The 19992-nt window shown below is 48.0% G+C and overlaps 1 protein-coding gene across 1 annotated transcript in view; it reads right to left on the bottom strand.

Annotated features, from left to right (window-relative positions):
- The window catches only part of ZMAT4 (zinc finger matrin-type 4), a 436402-nt gene that overhangs the window by 26929 nt on the left and 389481 nt on the right, over positions 1-19992 (bottom strand). Inside the window, exon 6 of the mRNA XM_040361262.1 lies at positions 3441-3571. Within this exon, the coding sequence (XP_040217196.1) occupies positions 3441-3571 (131 nt within the window). The remainder of the gene's footprint in view (positions 1-3440; positions 3572-19992) is intronic.

Raw genomic sequence — 19992 nt, 5'->3', positions numbered from 1 at the left:
CTTCTAGCAGTTTTCCTGCCGGGAAAACCGCCGTGTGTACAAGGCTTTAGCCTGCTAAAGCTGAGCTGTGAGCTGCAGATAGACTCCGCAGTGCACCCAGGACAGCATTGGAATGGCAGTGGTGGATCACCATGATGCACTCCAACATAAATTAAGAAATGCAATTCGGCGACCGTTCCTTTTTCATCTGTTCAAAAGGCATAGAGGTATTTCTATCAAATCTGGCTACACTGCCAAAAATGAATGAAGAGCATGCCAGTGATGGCAAAAATTCCTGGCATGACTGACCAGTGTGGGGTGGATGCTGCAATGGAAAATTGAACATTGAAGTCCTTTGTTGTGGTTGGGATGACTACATATGAAGATTGTACCAAAAGTAATGCAAAAAGGGACATAACTTTATTACCAACTGTGACAGACCTAGCCAGGACAGAGGCATTTGGAGAGGACTTGATGCTAGCCCGTTGCCTACCGATCATGGACTCTGGCATTTGGGGGAACGGTGCTCTTTGTGAGCTGTATGCCTGGGGACCCTTGAGGTGGTGTTACTTTGGATTCAGGTCCATGTCCCTCCAAGACACACAGACTCTGGGAACCCTGTATATGCCATATTAGAAATAGTGACTGATTCATAATGTTGGGACACATACTGTTAGATGCAAATGTCATCAACTCCAGCCACATGTCTGTTATAATGTAAATGAGTCTAGCAGAACTTCTAAGACTCTTTTACCCATTGCTGTCTGTGCCAATTAACCCTGCAATTGTATGAAGTTCTGTGTTAATATGTATGATAATGTGTATTGTAGTTAGGGAGTCACATCGGCTGTTTTAAAGGATTCGTTAATTAGCTCATGTTAATTTATGTTTCTGGTTACAGGTGTATTGTTGGAGTAATATCAGCAGGAGGGGGGGACCTCCTCCTCTGTAACTGTATATAAGACTTGTATTCTGGTTGTAATAAACAGTCCATGTTCAGCAATCAAACGAGTATTGTCTTGTTTTGTGCTTGTTAGTGGTTGGAATATCTGATATCTATATTCAGACTGGGAGGAAGCACTCAAGTGTAGTGTGGGACGTTTCGTTACGCCAACCTTTTTAGATTAGTCAAATTTCGCATGTTGGTAGAGTAACTCTTCTTCTTTTTTCATTGCAGGTAAAAAATGGATTCCATGGAGCAGCAATGTGTCGTCATTGAGCTCTTGATGAAGGAGGGGTGAAGGCTTTTTCGACATCCACAGAATGTTTACTGGGATGACACCAATAACAAGACATTGGTGTCATCTTTGTAAACATTCTGTAGCCTTCTGTGAACATTGGACAGCCCTCACCCCTCCTTCATCAAGAACTTGACACGTTGCTTCTGCTTGAAATCCATTATTTACCTGCAATGAAAACAAAGAAGAAGTAGAAGAATTACTATAGAGGAACGTATATATACCAACATATAAAATTTACACGACCCATGTAAGTTAACAAAAAAGGATGCCTACTTTTGCTTGCTTTTTGGTACAACCCTCACAGAATTGCCAGTGTACTCGCAAATGAAGTGTAGATGAACCTTCATTAGTTCATAACATCATGAGCCACCAGTGCTGCAAGGTCATACACGGCCTCTTAGGCAAAGAGAAATTTAGTAATTGGTCCATAGTATAGGACAGTGATGCTGAACCTTGGCACCCCAGATGTTTTGGAACTACATTTCCCATGATGCTCAACTACACTGCAGAGTGCATGAGCATCATGGGAAATGTAGTTCCAAAACATATGGGGTGCCAAGGTTCACCATCACTGGTATAGGACAATGTCCCAGCTTCTTCACTATTGGGTCTGACACTTTCTGTACATCCAGAATCGCAATAGTACAATGTGTATACAGGGCCTCCAGAAAATTTGTAACTGGTCCAAATGTTCGGTGCCAGTAGGTCTCCTGCACTATGGCCCAAGTGTAGCATAGATGAATCTTCATTAGTTCATAACCGCAAGAGCCACCAATGCTGCAAGGACAGGGCTTCTATCAGGACCGAGATCTGAACCCACAACCTCTTCTCTATCCAACAGTAGCTGTCGTTGCTGAGTCAACTGAGATGCTGGACAGCATCCTATTTGAACCCTTAGATAATCTTGCCTTGTTTCTTGTAAAACCTTGAACTCCTTGATCCTCCCATGAACTTCCTATGTAAGCCATGCCTTTACACTTCCTGTTTACCAGATTCTTGTGCACTCTCAAGCCGATGTCTTACTCCTTGCATACCTGCAGCCATGCCAGGACTGGGACAAAAAATAGGCCTGGGCATTTTAGTCGGAGTAGCCAATTTCTCCAGGGACCTGGGTGGGATGGGCGTAGGTAGACATTTGCGGGGGTGGCTGGTGTCGATCCTCCACACTGTAATGAACAATTGGGCCACCCATTCTCCGGGACCACATTTCCCATGATGCCCCTCTTGGCCCTTCGCTGTGGCCAATGGGGAAGGAAGAATATCAGTCAGGAATCTTTCTCTTCTCCCATGCTGCCATCATGAGAAAGGGAGGGGGAAACATCCTGACAGCAGCCCACAGCTCTCTCCCTCCTTGCCCCACCGTGTGGACACCCATGGCTGCAGGAGCAGCAGTCCGTAGGAGCGGAGAGCGTAACTGTCAGCATCGGCTCTGAGGCTGAGCTGTGTGTGAGAGAGACACACAGCTCAGCCAATGCAGCCGCTAGTTCCACCGGAGAAGACACAGGCATGGCCGCATAGCAGTAGGCGAGCAGCGGCCGCGGCCTGTGTTGACCCTGTCCAGGCCGCGGTCGCCACTTACCTACCACACTGTGCGGCCTGGTCATCAACATGCCACAGAGTGGGTGGCCCCGATCCGATGGGCAAATGCCCGGTCTGCCTGCAGCTGTCTTTATCTCCGCTATCATTTTGTTACCGGCCTTTGGCTTGTTTCTCAACTACGTTTCCTCTTGATCACCTCCTGCTGGGGTGATCCTGAAGGCCACGACCTGGTGCTAACATGTAGCAAAACCCATCTTCACCATCAGTTTTGGTGAACACTAGTTGGTGCTTAGACTCTGCACCTCAGGTGAGCCCGCATCATCCGCCCGGGTGACCTGCTTGTATACCTATCCTGCTGGTCGCTGCGATAGCTACTGGTATCCGAGGCTAACCCCTGATCTGTGACAGCTTCTTAGCCAAAGAGAAGATTTGTAACTGATGCATAGTATAGGACAATTTCCCTGCTTCCTCCCTGTGGAGACTGGCACTTTCTATATCCATAGTGTTCTTTTGTACATCCATAGTCACAATAATACACTATGCATACTGGCTGGAGATCTTTGGAATCGGATGTGCTTATCGCAGTACTCGTTTATTATAGTAATAGTCGCTGTAGTCAGATTACAACTGCATTTCTCAGCAAGAAGAAAAAGTCAACACAACACAATGGATTCCATTTACCCTCTTTAACCAGTTGTTTCTGAATGTTGTTCCCGGTGTAGAAGTCGCTTCTTGGCTCCGTTTGTGCGTCAGGGGAATTCTGGAGATTTCCTTGCCCATTTAACTTGCTTCCGTCTGAGTTATTGTTGGCACTAAAATGACAGAGAAAAAGAATATTGTTATTTCTGATGTGACAACAGATTACATAATCGAGGAATAGAGTTCTGTAATAACAGCGCACAGAAAAATATCCGCTGTGTAATATTGGGATATATCATTCTGACTGGTGAGGTTCGAATTGTAAAGAAAGCCGCGAGTTCCCGGTAATTACATGTTTTTTCAGTAGCAGCGTGTTCAAGTGAAAATGGTAATTCCATCTTGTGTCAAACGAATCGATAACTAGACTTAAAGATATGTACACATTGCATGAGAATCGCTGGCACCAAACATTGCGGAGTGCTGGACACGGAATGACATTCTTATTCTTGCATTAATGTGGCAGTATGCTTTATTGCCACTCTCACTTAGCTAATCTGTTCTCAATTTCCAGCTGAAACGTAAGATCACTCAACCGTAGAGCTTCATGAATACATATTAATGTGTATTTTTAGAAAATAATTTGTTCACTAACAGCAGAATTTCATATCGGCGATCACCTGGGAATGAATATGCTGACATTGTGCTTTAAATTATACAAACAGCAAAACCGACCCAATGTCTCGTTGGCAGAGTTGCAGGCATGCTGACCATACAAGCAAAGTGACTCTTACATAATGTATGGTGGAATCGAGGGGGGCCGTCCCGCGTGGTGGAATCGAGGGGGCCGTCCCGCGTGGTGGAATTAAGGGGGCCATCTCATTGCATTTTGAAGAACAAATGGTTTCAGCAGAGAACCTGAGATTCTATTTGGAAGGATTTGTTTAGCTTGCTTTTGGTCTAACTTGTGAAATCGAGGGGGCCGTCCCGCGTGGCGGAATCGAGGGGGCCGTCCCGCGTGGCGGAATCGAGGGGGCCGTCCCGCGTGGCGGAATCGAGGGGGCCGTCCCGCGTGGCGGAATCGAGGGGGCCGTCCCGCGTGGCGGAATCGAGGGGGCCGTCCCGCGTGGCGGAATCGAGGGGGCCGTCCCGCGTGGCGGAATCGAGGGGGCCGTCCCGCGTGGCGGAATCGAGGGGGCCGTCCCGCGTGGCGGAATCGAGGGGGCCGTCCCGCGTGGCGGAATCGAGGGGCCGTCACGTGTGGTGGAATCGAGGGGCCGTCACGTGTGGTGGAATCGAGGGGCCGTCACGTGTGGTAGAATCGAGGGGGCCATCCTGCGTGGTAGAATCGAGGGGCCATATCATTGCATTTTGAAGAACAAATGGTTTCAGTAGAGAGCCTGAGATTCTATTTGGAAGGATTTGTTTAGCTTGCTTTTGGTCTAACTTGTGAAATCGAGGGACCATCCTGTGTGGTGAAATCGAGGGACCATCCTGTGTGGTGGAATCGAGGGACCATCCTGTGTGGTGGAATCGAGGGGCCATCAAGTGTGGTGGAATTGAGGGGCCATCAAGAGTTGCAGGAACGCTGACCATACAAGCAAAGTGACTCTTACATAATGTATGGTGGAATCGAGGGGGCCATCCCGCGTGGTGGAATCGAGGGGGCCATCCCGCGTGGTGGAATCGAGGGGGCCCTCCCGCGTGGTGGAATCGAGGGGGCCCTCCCGCGTGGTGGAATCGAGGGGGCCCTCCCGCGTGGTGGAATCGAGGGGGCCCTCCCGCGTGGTGGAATCGAGGGGGCCCTCCCGCGTGGTGGAATCGAGGGGGCCATCCCGCGTGGTGGAATCGAGGGGCCATCTCATTGCATTTTAAAGAACAAATGGTTTCAGCGGAGAACCTGAGATTCTATTTGGAAGGATTTGTTTAGCTTGCTTTTGGTATAACTTGTGAAATAGAGGGACCATCCTGTGTGGTGGAATCGAGGGGCCGCCACGTGTGGTGGAATCGAGGGGCCGTCACGTGTGGTGGAATCGAGGGGCCGTCACGTGTGGTGGAATCGAGGGGCCGTCACGTGTGGTGGAATCGAAGGGCCATCTCATTGCATTTGAAGAACAAATGGTTTCAGCAGAGAACCTGAGATTCGATTTGGAAGGATTTGTCTAACTTGGGGGGTCTTCAGACATTTTAGTACAAGGGCAACATTGTATATTTTACAAGTGTTCAAGTAGCCATACACAAACAAGGTGGATGGAGGAATCAATGGCCACTTTACATCCATGTGTGCCCCTCAGAGTACCCCTTGCATCCTTGTGTGTTAAGCATAGTCCCCCTTTGAATTCACATGTGTCTAGCAAAGTTTTCCCTTACCCTTCAAGTGGCAGAACAGCAGGGGAAGCTGAAAGGCAGAGCACGAGGAAGTCTGATGAATGCTGGCAATGGCGCAATAATCACTGCCAGCATCCTAGCAACCAACCACAGCAGGGGAAGGGGGCAATTTGTGCTGGACACTGGGGGAGGATTATGGCTGACTGTTAATGCGCCAGTCACTGTATTACAATACACAGACCACTGCCAGCCAACACAGGTTGCTGTGGGCCAGATAAAGCCTTGTAGGGGGTCGGCCCATGGAGACCCCTAGTCTATTCATTCACCATGAATTGGAAAGCATATGTGGGCTAGTGGAGGACTTCTCCAATAGCATAATTGCCCATTGGTATTCCAAATACATATACACTTTATTTAGTCTGCTTTGTGATAATAAAACTTACAGCATTATCATACCAACTGTTATGATAAAATGAAAGTCAATTGAAAAACATTACCATAGAGGCGATAACAAATTAAACTGAACTCCAGTTTACAACATAATGTAATCATCCCCCCATCCCCACGGGTAGGCCAATGGCTCCGTCCATTAGGAGACTCCTCCCAGGTTATGGGAAATGGATAATGCCAATTCTAACAAGAATCTGGCAATAATCGGTGTAACTTCTCTGTCTGAAGGACCAACTTGGTGCCTGTCGAAATGATTCTAACTCTGGAAGAAAACCAGAGACCATAAGAGAAAAGGGGCTGTGTTAAATGGAAGTCCCCAACATTCCCCTAAATCCCTAATGGCTGAGGGATATGTAGATGCATGTATGTACACATTTTACCAAGTTACTGGTAATGCATTTTCCTCATGATGTTCACTTTAAATGTTCTTCAGTCTAAAACAGTGGATGTACCCCTTTTCTTGCCTTTATCCTACCCTTGGGGACACTAATCCTCCTACTGACATTAATGATGGGACACTATTCAGCCCACTGATACCAGAGATGGGGAACTATTTCTCGCACTGACACCAATGACTGGGCAATATTCCTCTCACTGACACCAATGACGGAGCACTATTCCTCCCAATGATAGGGTGCTATTCCTCCCACTGATACCAATGATGGGACACTATTCCTCTCAGTGACACCAATGCATTGCAATGCAACTTTTTTTACTCCCAGTGACCCAGTCTACGGCATTGTTTACTCCCACGATGTTGGGGCATTTTCTGTTCCTGCTGGCCACAGTCCGGCCCCCCTAAAGTTTGAAGAGCAGTACACTGGCCCTCTGTTTCAAATGTTTGGAGACCCCTGGTCTAAAATAAAGGAGAATGATTTGTTAGGTAGAGTTGGAATGGGAGTCCTTTGGGGTGACGGGTGCCAGTTTATGGGACACGTCTTTTAATCTGCTCAGCATGTGATGTGACTGGGCTTGGTCAAGGTGGGAAAATTGACGTACAAGTACTTTAAAAGGATTATAAACTATAGCCATCGTGTGGCATACAAAGACCTGAAAAATATACCATCAAATATCACTGACAGAGGAAGTCAAGTTTCCCCACTTTCATGTGTTTATCGGCAAAGTTAAAGCGGAACTTCAATGAAAAATGGAAGATTCACTTTCCTGCCAAAGGATCAACAAAGTCAAAATCTTTTTGGTTATTAACCACTCTTAGGCCTCGTACACACGACAGAGTTTCTCGGCAGAATTCACAGAGAAACTCGGTCAAACCCGGATTCTGCCGAGAAACTCTGTCGTCTGTACACTTTTGGCTCGATGGAGCCGCCGAGGAACTCGTCGAGAAAATAGAGAACATGTTCTCTATTTTCTCGTTGTTCTATGGGAGAAGGCGGCCCGCCGAGCTCCTCGGCGGCTTCATCCCTGAACTCGACGAGGAACTCGACGTGTTTGGCACGTCGAGTTCCTCGGCCGTGTGTACGGGGCCTGAGACTACTTTCACCACTGTGAAAGTAGTCCAAGTCACTTTTACTGAACAGGCAATCGCTGGCTGCCAAAAAAATTACATTAAGATCATAGTTGCAGCTGCCTTGTCCTAACCACTTGCTAACAAGATGCTTTTCTATGTTCAGCGGTGTCAGGACCTTGATCTGAACCTGCAACCTCTGCTCTATGTCTCTTCTTGCTGGACAGCTCCTTGGACAACAGTTCCTTGGCCACTCTTGCCTTGTACCTTGTTTCTCGTGAACCTTGATCCCTTTGCTCTTCCCACGAACTTCCTGTTTAAGCCATGCCTTTGAACTTCCTGTTTGCCAGATTATTGTGCTCTCTCCAGCCAATATCTCACACTTGTCACTTCTTCTGACATTTGTATCTTCATTACCACTCATTACTGATCTTTGGCTTGTTCCTCGACTACTCTTCCTTTTGGTCCCAACCTGCAACCACTGGTTACCGAACTTTGGCTTGTTCCTCGACTACGCTTCCTCTTGATCTCAACCTGCAATCACTTGTTACCAACCTTTTGGTTTGTCCCTCAGCTATGCTTCTGTTTAATCCCAACCTGAAACCACATGTTACTGACCTTTGGCTTGTTCCTCTGCTAACCTTCCTCTTGATATCGACCTTTACCTTGTTCCCCAGCTACGCTTCTGTTTAATCCCAACCTGCAACTACTTGTTACCGTCCTTTGGCCTCTTTACTGACTATGCTTCCACTTGATCCCTACCTATTATATCTGCTACTGGACCCCGGCTTGCTCACCTCCTGATGAAGCGATCCTGGGGACTAGGGTTGTCCCGATACTTGGTCTTAAAAAAGTGGTATCGGGACAACCCTACTGAGGACCGCGACCTGGTACTAACACTCAGCAAAATCCATCTCCACCATCAGGAGCTCTGGTGAGTACCGGTTACTACCGCTCACCTCAGATGAGCCCATGTCATCCGCCTGGGTGATCTGCTTGTGTAGATATCCAACTAGTCGGTGGGAGCCTCTCTACTGCTACAGCGACTGGTCTCCAAGTCTGACCCCTGATTGTGACAGATGGTCCTAAGACTAGCCAAAACAATTTTTTCCCTCCCATTTAGAGCTAAAAAACTATCAGGGAAGGATAAAAAATGTCTGTTGGGGTCGTATTGCTGTCTGTGATGCCACTAGGTACTTTTCTAATCATTTTCTATATTTGTGACATCAGAACTAGAAATGGGAGTCACAGAAATGGTCTGGAAGAGGAATGTGCGGATAGCCCTCAAAAAACTTCTGTGTCCTGATTAGAGGTTTCCCATAAGTTCCTGTTGCTGTCACCAGGACAGTAGATGAAGGGAAATATTGTCAATGAGTGAGAGAGATGGTAAGAAAACATACTTGAGAGTGATTTAAATGCCCACTTCTGAGGTTTGACCAGGGCCGATCCTAAGCAGGGTGCACGGGGTGCTCTGCACCCAGGCGCCGCAGAGGTGGGGGTACAGAAGCTTAAAAGTGCTCCCCTCCCTCCTCCTTGTCTGTGTCCAGAGGCGGAACGCATGTAGCGGGTGCTGTGGTTCCCCATCCCGCTTGCTCTCTCCGCTGGCAACTGACAAGAGCGCATACCTCCCGCTGTCCCCGGAATCCGGGCTGGGTACCACATCGGAGCCTAGTACTAGAACACGTTCCGGCACTAGGCTCCACAAATTAATTCTGTCCGGTGTGCATGGAGCAGTCTCCTGTCTGCCTCACCCCCTCTGTGTGTGTCGGCTCTTTTCCCATAGGCGGTGTGATGAGAGGCTTCTGGGTTGGCCAGAGCTGCTACCAATCATACCGTGGTACTCCCAGAAATGCTCTCCGAGTGCCACCCTCCAAGTAACCAAAGATGCCACCTATGCCCTGCCCCCCCTGTAATGTGCTTCTGCTCCCAGCGCGCCCGAGCTACATGGATCTATTGGACAAGTACTGATCTATGGGGACACCTGATGTGGGGGGTTCTCATGGGGACACCTGCTGTGGGGGGGCTCTGATGGGGGACACCTGCTGTGGGGGGGCTCTGATGGGGGACACCTGCTGTGGGGGGCTCTGATGGGGGACACCTGCTGTGGGGGGCTCTGATGGGGGACACCTGCTGTGGGGGCTCTAATGGGGGACACCTGCTGGGGGGGGCTCTGATGGGGGGACACCTGCTGTGGGGGGGCTCTGATGGGGGACACCTGCTGTGGGGGGGCTCTGATGGGGGACACCTGCTGTGGGGGGGCTCTGATGGGGACACCTGCTGTGGGGGGCTCTGATGGGGACACCTGCTGTGGGGGGGCTCTGATGGGGACACCTGCTGGGGGCTCTGATGGGGACACCTGCTGGGGGCTCTGATGGGGACACCTGCTGAGGGGGGGGGGCTCTGATGGGGACACCTACTGGGGGGGGGCTCTGATGGGGACACCTACTGGGGGGGGGGCTCTGATGGGGGACACCTGCTGGGGGGGACTCTGATATGGGACATTAATGAAGACTTCTTAAGGGAGCATCTCTGTGTTTGAGTCGTAGCCATAGAAACATTTGTAAAGGGGAGGAGTTAGTAAGATGACCATGCCCATGGGGGGTTGCCAGAAATATTTCTGAACCCAGGCGTCTGTGACCCTAGGATCGGCCCTGGGTTTGACCTTTAAATGAAGAGAACGTGCTGCCACTGTAGCTGGTCAATAGATCTAACAACCCTTCGTGACCCCGGGCTGCCGCCTTGCAGTACTTAGCAGACCACACAGTGCTCCATTAACGGAGTTCTCCCTTTTAATACACAAAGCCCCGAGACGCAGGCAGAAATGTTCAAGGTTAAAAAGAAGTCAAGTTCTACCGCGCTGGATCTTGAGGAATACGGCATTTCAATGTCTCCCCGCAGAGTACGGCTCTCTAAGGTTTTATGTTTATATCGGAGTTCAGCCTCTTTAACAAAAACCTAAATGCAGTGAAGGAATACAAATATTGTGAAAGAAGGAGTAGACGATTTACATATTCTAATTCCAATCAAAGCGCGTTATTAGAGACACTTCACATTTATCGGGCTAATAAAAACCTTGGCGCTTTTCCAATCCATTCGCGGCAATTACAATGGAAACACGTCTTTTAATAAGAAAAATAAAACCAGTTTTGAAAGCAAATTTATTTAACAGGGGATTACAAAAAAAATCCTAATTAAGCAGTCGCTCAGTAAATACCAGTAAGAGACTAGTCTGCACCTTCATGGATCACAGAGGTGAATGAAAACTGATTAGTTTGATAAGACACATTTATGTTTATTCCTGCAGACAGGAAGCAGCTGGAGCCAATAATCTTCTTATACCAACCAAATAAACCGAACTCACAATAGATGGAAAATGGTCATTGCTTGATATGTGCAGGAATGATCGGGGAAGGATGTCATGGCTATAAAACTAACTTCTGCAAACACATCCTGGCCAACCAAATAGATTTTCCTCAAACATTTGCTGTTGTGCCCCACCACAGTTGTCTCCCCAGAAAATAATTGTGTGTGAGGACCCGGATCTGAACCTGCGACCTCTGCTGTTTCTGGCGGTATCTCTTCTTACTGAGCCACGGTGCCACCTGAGATACTGCACTTTTGACACATTTTTTGGACCATTGGCAATTATACAGCGATCAGTGCTATAAAAATGCACTGATTTACTGTAAAAATGTCACTGGCAGGGAAGGGGGTTAACACTAGGGGGCGATCAAGGGGGTTATATGTGTTCCCTCTCTGTGTTCTAAGTGAAGGGGGGATGGGACCTACTAGGGGAAATCGCTGTTCATACTTTGTATGAACAGACGATCAGCCATTTCTCCTCCTCAGAGAACTGGGATCTGTTTACACACACAGATCCCGGTTCTCGCTGTGTCACGAGCGATCTCCGGTGCCCGAAGGTCATCGCGCCCGCCGGGCAATCGCATCCGCTCTGTGGTGGGGGGGGGGGCATGCGCGTGCCTCCGGTGGCACGTGTGCGCCCCTAGTGGCCACAGGGCAAAACGATGTAACATAACGTAGTAAAACTGCGGCGGCTGGTCGGCAAGTGGTTAATTAGGATGCACACAATGCCAGTCAATATTGTCCAATCGGCTTGTGTGATTTCGCTTGGTGGGTTGGACTAGCGTCTGAAAATATCGAATCCTTCTTCTAGTTCAACAATATATGAACTATATAGCAAACAGGTACAAAACTCATTCAGAAAACAAATCGGTTCAACGTAACAAATATGACGAAATGAAATTCTTCAAAGAACAAATGCGTTCAAGACGAAATGAAGCGAAAATTTCTGGTGTGCGTGTCTGTCTACCAAGTAGTGAAGTGGGCACCTGAAGAAGGTCCCTTTTGACTTTGCAGCGCAGAAGAAACAGGACTTGGGACCAGGCACATCACGGGATTGAGGATTCAGGTAAGTATTTGGTAAATTTTAGTTTATATTTTTAAATATAATGGGTGGTTTGGCTAGTGCGGGGGTTAATGTTGCCCAGAGATAAACTTTAACGTCAGATAGTTTTAATGTCAGATGGGTTTAACAGTTAAAGCGGAGGTTCACCCTAAAAACATGTATTTAACATTCCATTCAGCATAATTCCAACATTTACACTATGCCGTTTTTTTTTTTGCTGTACATACCGTCTTATTGTTATTTTCCACCGGGCTTCCGGGTTCTCACTCCAGCGGGAGTAGGCGTTCCTATGCAGAGGCTAGATGATTGACGCCTTGTGAAAAACTTCCCCCCGGCGCATAAGGCACATCACCAGTTTTCCGAAAGTAGCCGAACTGCTCTATACGGCGCCTGCCGTGTAGAGCTGACTGCACAGGCGATGTATAAAGCCGGCTACTTTCGGAAAACTGGTGATGCGCCTTATGCGCCAGGGGGAAGTTTTTCACAAGGCGTCAATCATCTAGCCTCTGCATAGGAATGCCTACTCCCGCTGGAGTGAGAACCCGGAAGCCGGGTGGAAAATAACAATAAGACGTATATGTACAGCAACAAAAAAAAAAAAAACGGCATAGTGTAAATGTTGGAATTATGCTGAATGGAATGTTAAATATATGTTTTTAGGGTGAACCTCCGCTTTAATTGGCATAATTTGATGTGGCTTAGCCCATCATCATATTTGGTATAGTTGAGTATTAACCTAGGATGGAAAAGGACCTGGGGGTCCTAGTAGATGGCAGGCTCAGCAATGCCAAGCTGCTGCTAACAAAGCAAACAGAAAATTGGCATTAAAACAATCAATAATTCTCCTGCTCTACAAGACTCTGGTCCGGCCGCACCTGGAGTATGCTGTCCAGTTCTAGCCCCAGTCCTCAGGAGGGATGTACTGGAAATGGAGAGCGTACAAAGGGCGGCAACAAAGCCAATAAAGGGTCTGGAATATATTTGTTATGAGGAAAGGTTGCGAGCTCTGAACTTATTCTCTCTGGAGAAGAGAAGCTTGAGAGGGGATATGATTTAAATTTACAAATACCGTACTGGTGAGCCCACAATAGGGAAAAAACTTTTTTTTGCAGAAGGGAGTTTAATAAGACACGTGGACACTCATTAAAATTAGAAGAAAAGAGGTTTAACCTTAAACTACGTAGAGGGTTCTTTACTGTAAGGCCTCGTACACACGATCGGTTAACCAGAGGACAACGGTCTGATGGACCGTTTTCATCGGTCAAAACCGATCGTGTGTGGGCCCCATAGGTTATTTAACCATCGGTTAAAAAAAAGCCAACTTGCTTTAAATTTAACCGATGGATTCCTAACCGATGGGTCAAAACCGATCGTTAGTAGGCACAACCATCAGTTAAAAATCCACGCATGCTCAGAATCAAGTCGACGCATGCTTGGACGCATTGAACTTTGTTTTTTATAGCACGTTATCGTGTTTTACGTCATCGCGTTCTGACACGATCGTTTTTTTAACCGATGGTGTGTAGCCACGACGGACCATCAGTCAGCTTCATCGGTTAACCGATGACAACGGTCCTTCACACCGTTCCCATCAGATGGACTGATCGTGTGCATGAGGCTTAAGAGCTCCGAGGATGTGGAATTCCCTTCCACAGGCAGTGGTCTCAGCGTGGAGCTTCGATAATAATAAAAAAAAAAAAAAAGATTAGATAAGCACCTGAACGACCGCAACATACAGGGATATACAATGTAATATTGACATAAAATCACACATATAGGGCCAGATTCACAAAGGTTAGCGGATCTTTAGATCCGTGTAACCTATGTGTTTTAAGATCCGCCCTCGCAAGTTTGTGAGGAAAGTGTCAAATTCACAACACACTTACCTCCAAACTTGCGACGGCGGATCCTAACTCCCCCAGCGGAATTCAAATTCCGCGGCTAGAGGAGTGTCATATTTAAATCAGGCGCGCTCCCGCGCCGATTTAAATACGCATGCGTCGTCCGGGGAATTTCCCGGCGTGCATTGCTCCCACTGACGTCAATAGGACGTCAGTGGTTGCGACGTGAGCGGGACTTGCGACGCGCGTGTTCGTGAATCGGCGTACGCAAACGATGTAGGAAATTTCAAATTCGACGCGGGAACGACGGCCATACTTAACAATACTTACCCCTGCTTTTAGCAGGGGTAAGTATACGACGGGTACCGCGCTACGGAAACGACGTAAGAACACAGCGTCGGGTCCGCGTACGTTCGTGAATTTCGCGTATCTCGCTGATTTACATATTCAGTGTAAATCAGCGGGAACGCCCCCCGGCGCCATTTTTAAATCAAAAAAAAGATCCGACAGTGTAACACAGTGTGACACTGTCGGATCTCAGCCCTATCTATGCGTAACTGGTTCTATGAATCAGGTGCATAGATAGGACCAGTAAAAATCCGAGATACGATGGTGTATCTGAGATACTCCATCGTATCTCTTCTGTGAATCTGGCCCATAGGATGGACTTGTGTCTATTTTTAACCTCACCTACTATGTAACCCTCATACACCACTCAAAACTGCGATATCTTTGCGCACATTTCTGCTTCAATTAGAGATTAATAATTCCATACATTGGTAAAAGCGCGTTTCTTTAAATTGTGGACAACCTTGCAGCCATCCATGATGAACATGGACACCACGACTGATTTATGGACATGGAAAATGTATTGACTGCTCTAACAGTACATTACCATTTGCGGCGATCTTGATAAACTGCCTGGACTTTCACAGGCTTGGAACTTTGGCCGGATTCTTGCCTTTTTGGCAGATCGTGTCCATTGAATAAAAGAAGTGTATAGATCAAGAATTACTTTCTCTGCCAAAGTTCATTTCCAGCTCTGAAAAGCTCTTCATCCAACGGTGTGAACACACTTGTTATTCTGGCACCTAAGTGAAATCCATCAATTGGCCGGAAACGTATTCTGTAAAGTCTCCCCGCCAACGCAAAAACAAAACGGTAAAGCATCTCCACTCGGGAACACCGAGCATTGGTGTGGGGCGTAAAGACAGGAAAAGTTACACTGCCGAGACTATTGTCCATTAACCACTTGCTTACCGGCACTTAAACCCCCTTCCTGCCCGGGCCAACTTTCAGCGCTCTCACTCTTTGAATGACAATTGCGCGGTCATACAACGCTGTACCCAAATTTTATCATTTTGTTCCCCACAAATAGAGCTTTCTTTTGGTGGTATTTGATGACTTCTGCGGTTACATTAATGGGCACTGATAAGGCAGCACTGATAAGCGGCACTGGGAGGTGATAGAGGTGGCACTGAAGGGCATTGAGAGGTGGCACTGGTGGGCATTGAGCACTGGCACTAATAGGTGGCAGTGATGGGCACTGATCGGCACTAATGGTGGGCACTAATAGGTGGCAATCGTTGAGCATTGATAGGTGGTAACGTTTTGAACTTGTGGGCACTGGCAGGCGATACTGGTGGGTACTGATGAGGTGGATGCGCCTCTTCCACTCAGAACCGATGTTCCTGGCACAAAAGCGGGTGATCAGCTTTTTTTTTTTTTCTCTCCTCATACTGTCGGCATGAGGAGAAGAAAAAGATTACCAAGCTTTTGTTTACATCACGTGGTCAGCTGTCATTGGCTGACAGCTGATCACGTGGTAAGGGGCCGGCACTAAAGAGCTGAAAAACCACGTCGTTTTGTGTTTGTTGGCCGACAATTCTTCGCCCTTTTGTATGCAAGACAAATTCCTGGCCAACGCCCTTCGGACAAAAGTCTTAGGCCCCGTACACACGACAGAGGAACTCGACGTGCTTGGTACGTCGAGTTCCTCGTCGAGTTTTGGGATGAAGCCGCCGAGGAGCTCGGCGGGCCGGCTTCTCCCATAGAAGAACGAGGACAACGAGAAAATAGAGAACATGTTCTCTATTTTCTCGTCGAGTTCCTCGGCGGCTCCATCGAGCCAAAACTGTACAGACGACAGAGTTTCTCGGCGGAATCCGGGTTTTGACCGAGTTTCTCGGTGAATTCTGCCGAGAAACTCTGTCGTGTGTACGAGGCCTCACGCTTTGTCCGATGAAAATCTGATCGTGTGTACCAGGCTTAAGACTGGGATGCCATTAAAGTTCATGTGCGTGTAAGGCAGGCGCCCCAATACTTTTGGTAATATAGTGTATATGAGGCAGAGTTCAGTAGTAGGTAACACACAGTGAAACTGTATCTAGGTGAATTCTCAGGCTGTTGTCATCTTTAATCAAAAGATTGTTCTTGCTTCCTCTCTAAGTATTCTTTATCTGGCAGCAGAGGCAGCTCTTTAATTTGGCAAATTAGGCCTTATTTTTTTTAAAATAACAAACATGTTATACTTACCTCCGCTGTGCAGTTCGTTTTGCACGGAGTGGCCCGGAATCCTGTCTTCTGGGGTCCCTCGGCGACTGTCTTGGCTCCTCCTCGCAAAAGCTTTCCACGTTCATGCGAGCTCCCTCGCATGGTGGAAAGCTTTTGCAAGCGCGCTCCCGTGATACAGCGGCGGGTATAGAGGCCGACTGTATCACTCGGCCCCGCCCCCCGGCGTGCCGTGTCATCCGCTGTGATTGACAGCAGCGCCAGCCAATGACTGCGCTGCTATCAATCCGCCCAGCCTAGCCAATCAACGGCCAGGCTGGGAACCGAACAAGATGACAAGCACGCGCCCGGGACTTTCGAACGGTGAGGTAAGTAAAACGGGGGCTCGGGGGGCGGTGCTGTCAGATGTTTTTTTACCTTAATGCATAGGATGCATTAAGGTAAAAAAACTTTTACCTTTACAACCCCTTTAATGTTGCTGTGCTCAGGCAGCGTTAAGAGGACTGACTCAGGAGCAGGGCCACCAGCATCCCTAACAACCGGTGAATATCGGTGACACTACCCCTTGTGACATCAATGACCCAGCATGCCCTCAGTCAATGAAATCACAAGGGGACGGGTTCAGCAGGTGACATCACTGGGTGGCCCCTCTCCTTGGGTATTAAAGAGCAGGATCTGGGGCCACCTTGTTAAAGGGGGCTTCCAGATTCCTAAAGGACCCCTGCCCGCAGACCCCCACAACCACCGGCCAAAGTTGTGGGGAAGAGGCTCTTGTCCTTGAATTATTTTTCCCATCATGGGGGCGTGAGTGGGGCCCCATGTCAAGTTTTTTGTCTAAGGCCTCACAAAGCCTAGAGCCGCCTCTGTCTGGCAGGACGTGTTGTTCTTTGTGTATGGACAATCTCTTTTCAAAACGGCAACCAAATTTACATTTTTCTGAATATAGCTTTATGAAAATCACATCCGGCAACTGGGTGGTTGTTAGAGGACACCATAGACAGTTTTTATTTCAGACACTTTGAAATGGAAATCCCACTCAAAGGTGAGGCAAAGGGAATGGCTTTGCCTTCTCCTCTACCTCGGGCGTTCCTTCTTGGGGCCTTTAAGGACGGGATCATCCCTAAACCTAAGAGCTCTCTATCCTCCGATGCTGAATGAGCGTAATTTGGAGGAATGCCTCAATGCACAGGAGCAGTAAAATGGAAAATCCTGGAGATTCTGGGCTAGATTCAGGTAGCTGCACCCCTTCTTACGGCGGCGCAGCGTATCGTATTTACGCTACGCCGCCGCAACTTACAGGAGCAAGTGCAGTATTCACAAAGCACTTGCTCCGTAAGTTGCAGCGGCGTAGCGTAAATGGGGCCGGCGTAAGCCTGCATAATTCAAATGTGGAAGGGGGGCGTGTTTTATGGTAATATGTGATGACCTGACGTGATTGACGTGTTTTACGACGGGGCATGCGCCGTCCGTGTACATATCCCAGTGTGCATTGCTTTAAATGACGTCACAAGGACGTCATTGGTTTCGACGTGAACGTAAATTACGCGAACGACTTACGCAAACAATTAAACATTTCGAAGCGGGAACAACGCCACCTAATAGCAGGAGCAACGTTACGCCCAAAAAAGCCTTACGCAAACGACATAAAAAACTACCGCCGGGCGCACGCACGTTTGTGAACCGGCGTAACTAGGTAATTTGCATACTCTACGCCGAAAACGACGGGAGCGCCACCTAGCGGCCAGCGTGAGAATGCACCCTAAGATACGACGGCGTAAGAGACTTATGCCAGTCGTATCTTAGGCTAATGTCGGCGTATCTTGCTTTCTGAATGAGGAGAAGAAGAAGATACGCCGGCGCAGCTTTGAATTTACCCGGCGTATCTATGGATACGCCGGCGTAAATCGTTGCTGAATCTAGCCCTCTGTCGGCATTGACTCTGCACCCCGACAATCCCCTTATGGCTCTCCTGAGTTTGCCGCCAGCACTCGGGTATATGAGCCATTACAAATCTGTCGCCACATTTTTACAAATGTAGCTTACATTTCGGCTGATGTAAATAAAATCCATTATCTCCGCAAGGCATTGAATTGACAGATACAAATAAAAATGATATTGTTTCTTTTATGCAGCATTTACATTCCTATATGCATTTTGCCAGGAAAAAGAAAAAAAAATTAAAGTACCCGTCTGTCTGCTTAGTTGTGAAGTGTTGCAGTCATTCGTTTACAGTCATCAGCGGAACGCATTTGATTATCAAGCATCCAGCAGCCTCAAGTCTTCAGAGGGTACGAGTAATTGATTATGCATTGAGAGGCATTAGACAAGCTCTGAAAACTGACTGTTCTGAATGTGCAGTACTCCACACCCCGTGTAATGAAAGCAAACAAAGTCAGATGGTTAATTTTCTGTATACCAACCAATGGTACTGGGGGTACCAGGGATCCCGTCATTGGTATCAGTGGGAGGAATAGTGCCTCATCATTGGGGTCAGTGGGAGGAATAGTGTCCCGTCAGTGGGAGGAATAGTGTCCCATCATTGGTATCAGTGGGAGGAATAGTGCCTCATCATTGGGGTCAGTGGGAGGAATAGTGTCCCGTCAGTGGGAGGAATATTCCCCCGTCATTGGGGTTAGTGGGAGGAATAGTGCCCCGTCATTGGGGTCAGTGGGAGGAATAGTGTCCCGTCATTGGTGTCAGTGGGAGGAATAGTGTCCCATCAGTGGGAGGAATAGTGTCCCATCAGTGGGAGGAATATTCCCCACGTCATTGGACTTAGTGGGAGGAATAGTGTCCCGTTATTGGGGTCATTGGGGGGACTAGTGTCCCGTCATTGGGAGGGATAGTGTCCCGTCAGTGGGAGGAATAGTGTCCAGTCATTGGGGTCAGTGGGAGGAATAGTGTCCCATCATTGGGGTCAGTGGGAGGAATAGTGCCCCGTCATTGGGAGGAATAGTGTCCTGTCATTGGGAGGAATATTCCCCCGTCATTGGTGCCAGTGGGAGGAATAGTGTCCCGTCATTGGGGTCAGTGGGAGGAATAGTGTCACATTGTTGGTGTCAGTGGGAGGAATAGTGTCCCGTCATTGGGGTCAGTGGGAGGAATAGTGTCACATTGTTGGTGTCAGTGGGAGGAATAGTGTCCCGTCATTGGTGTTAGTGGGAGGAACAGTGTCCCATCAGTGGGAGGAATAGTGTCCTGTCATTGGGAGGAATAGTGTCCTGTCATTGGTATCAGTGGGAGCAATAGTATTTATATACAATAGGGAAAAAAATCCCAAACTGAAAACCACAGTAACATTTTCCGTTGTACCTGCTTGAGTATTCGTTCGTAACGCAATTAGGTAATGCAAAACTACCCGTCATTAACAGCACAAAGCAGTGCAATGTAAGTCAATATAAAGAAAGAGGTTCTAATGTACTCCTTGAATTCTGGGTCAGAAGGAGATAACAATACGCCGAACGTGTATGGCGACGAGTCTGTAAGCCGTGTCGCAGGACGTTGCCGTACGACGGAGGTACGAAGCTGGGGGAAGGAAGTTGCGTAGATTAGTTGGCCATTATATATACTGTAGCT

The sequence above is a fragment of the Rana temporaria genome, chromosome 8 (assembly GCF_905171775.1).
Source record: "Rana temporaria chromosome 8, aRanTem1.1, whole genome shotgun sequence".
Lineage (NCBI taxonomy): Eukaryota > Metazoa > Chordata > Amphibia > Anura > Ranidae > Rana > Rana temporaria.
This window is presented reverse-complemented; position numbering and strand designations above follow the sequence as displayed.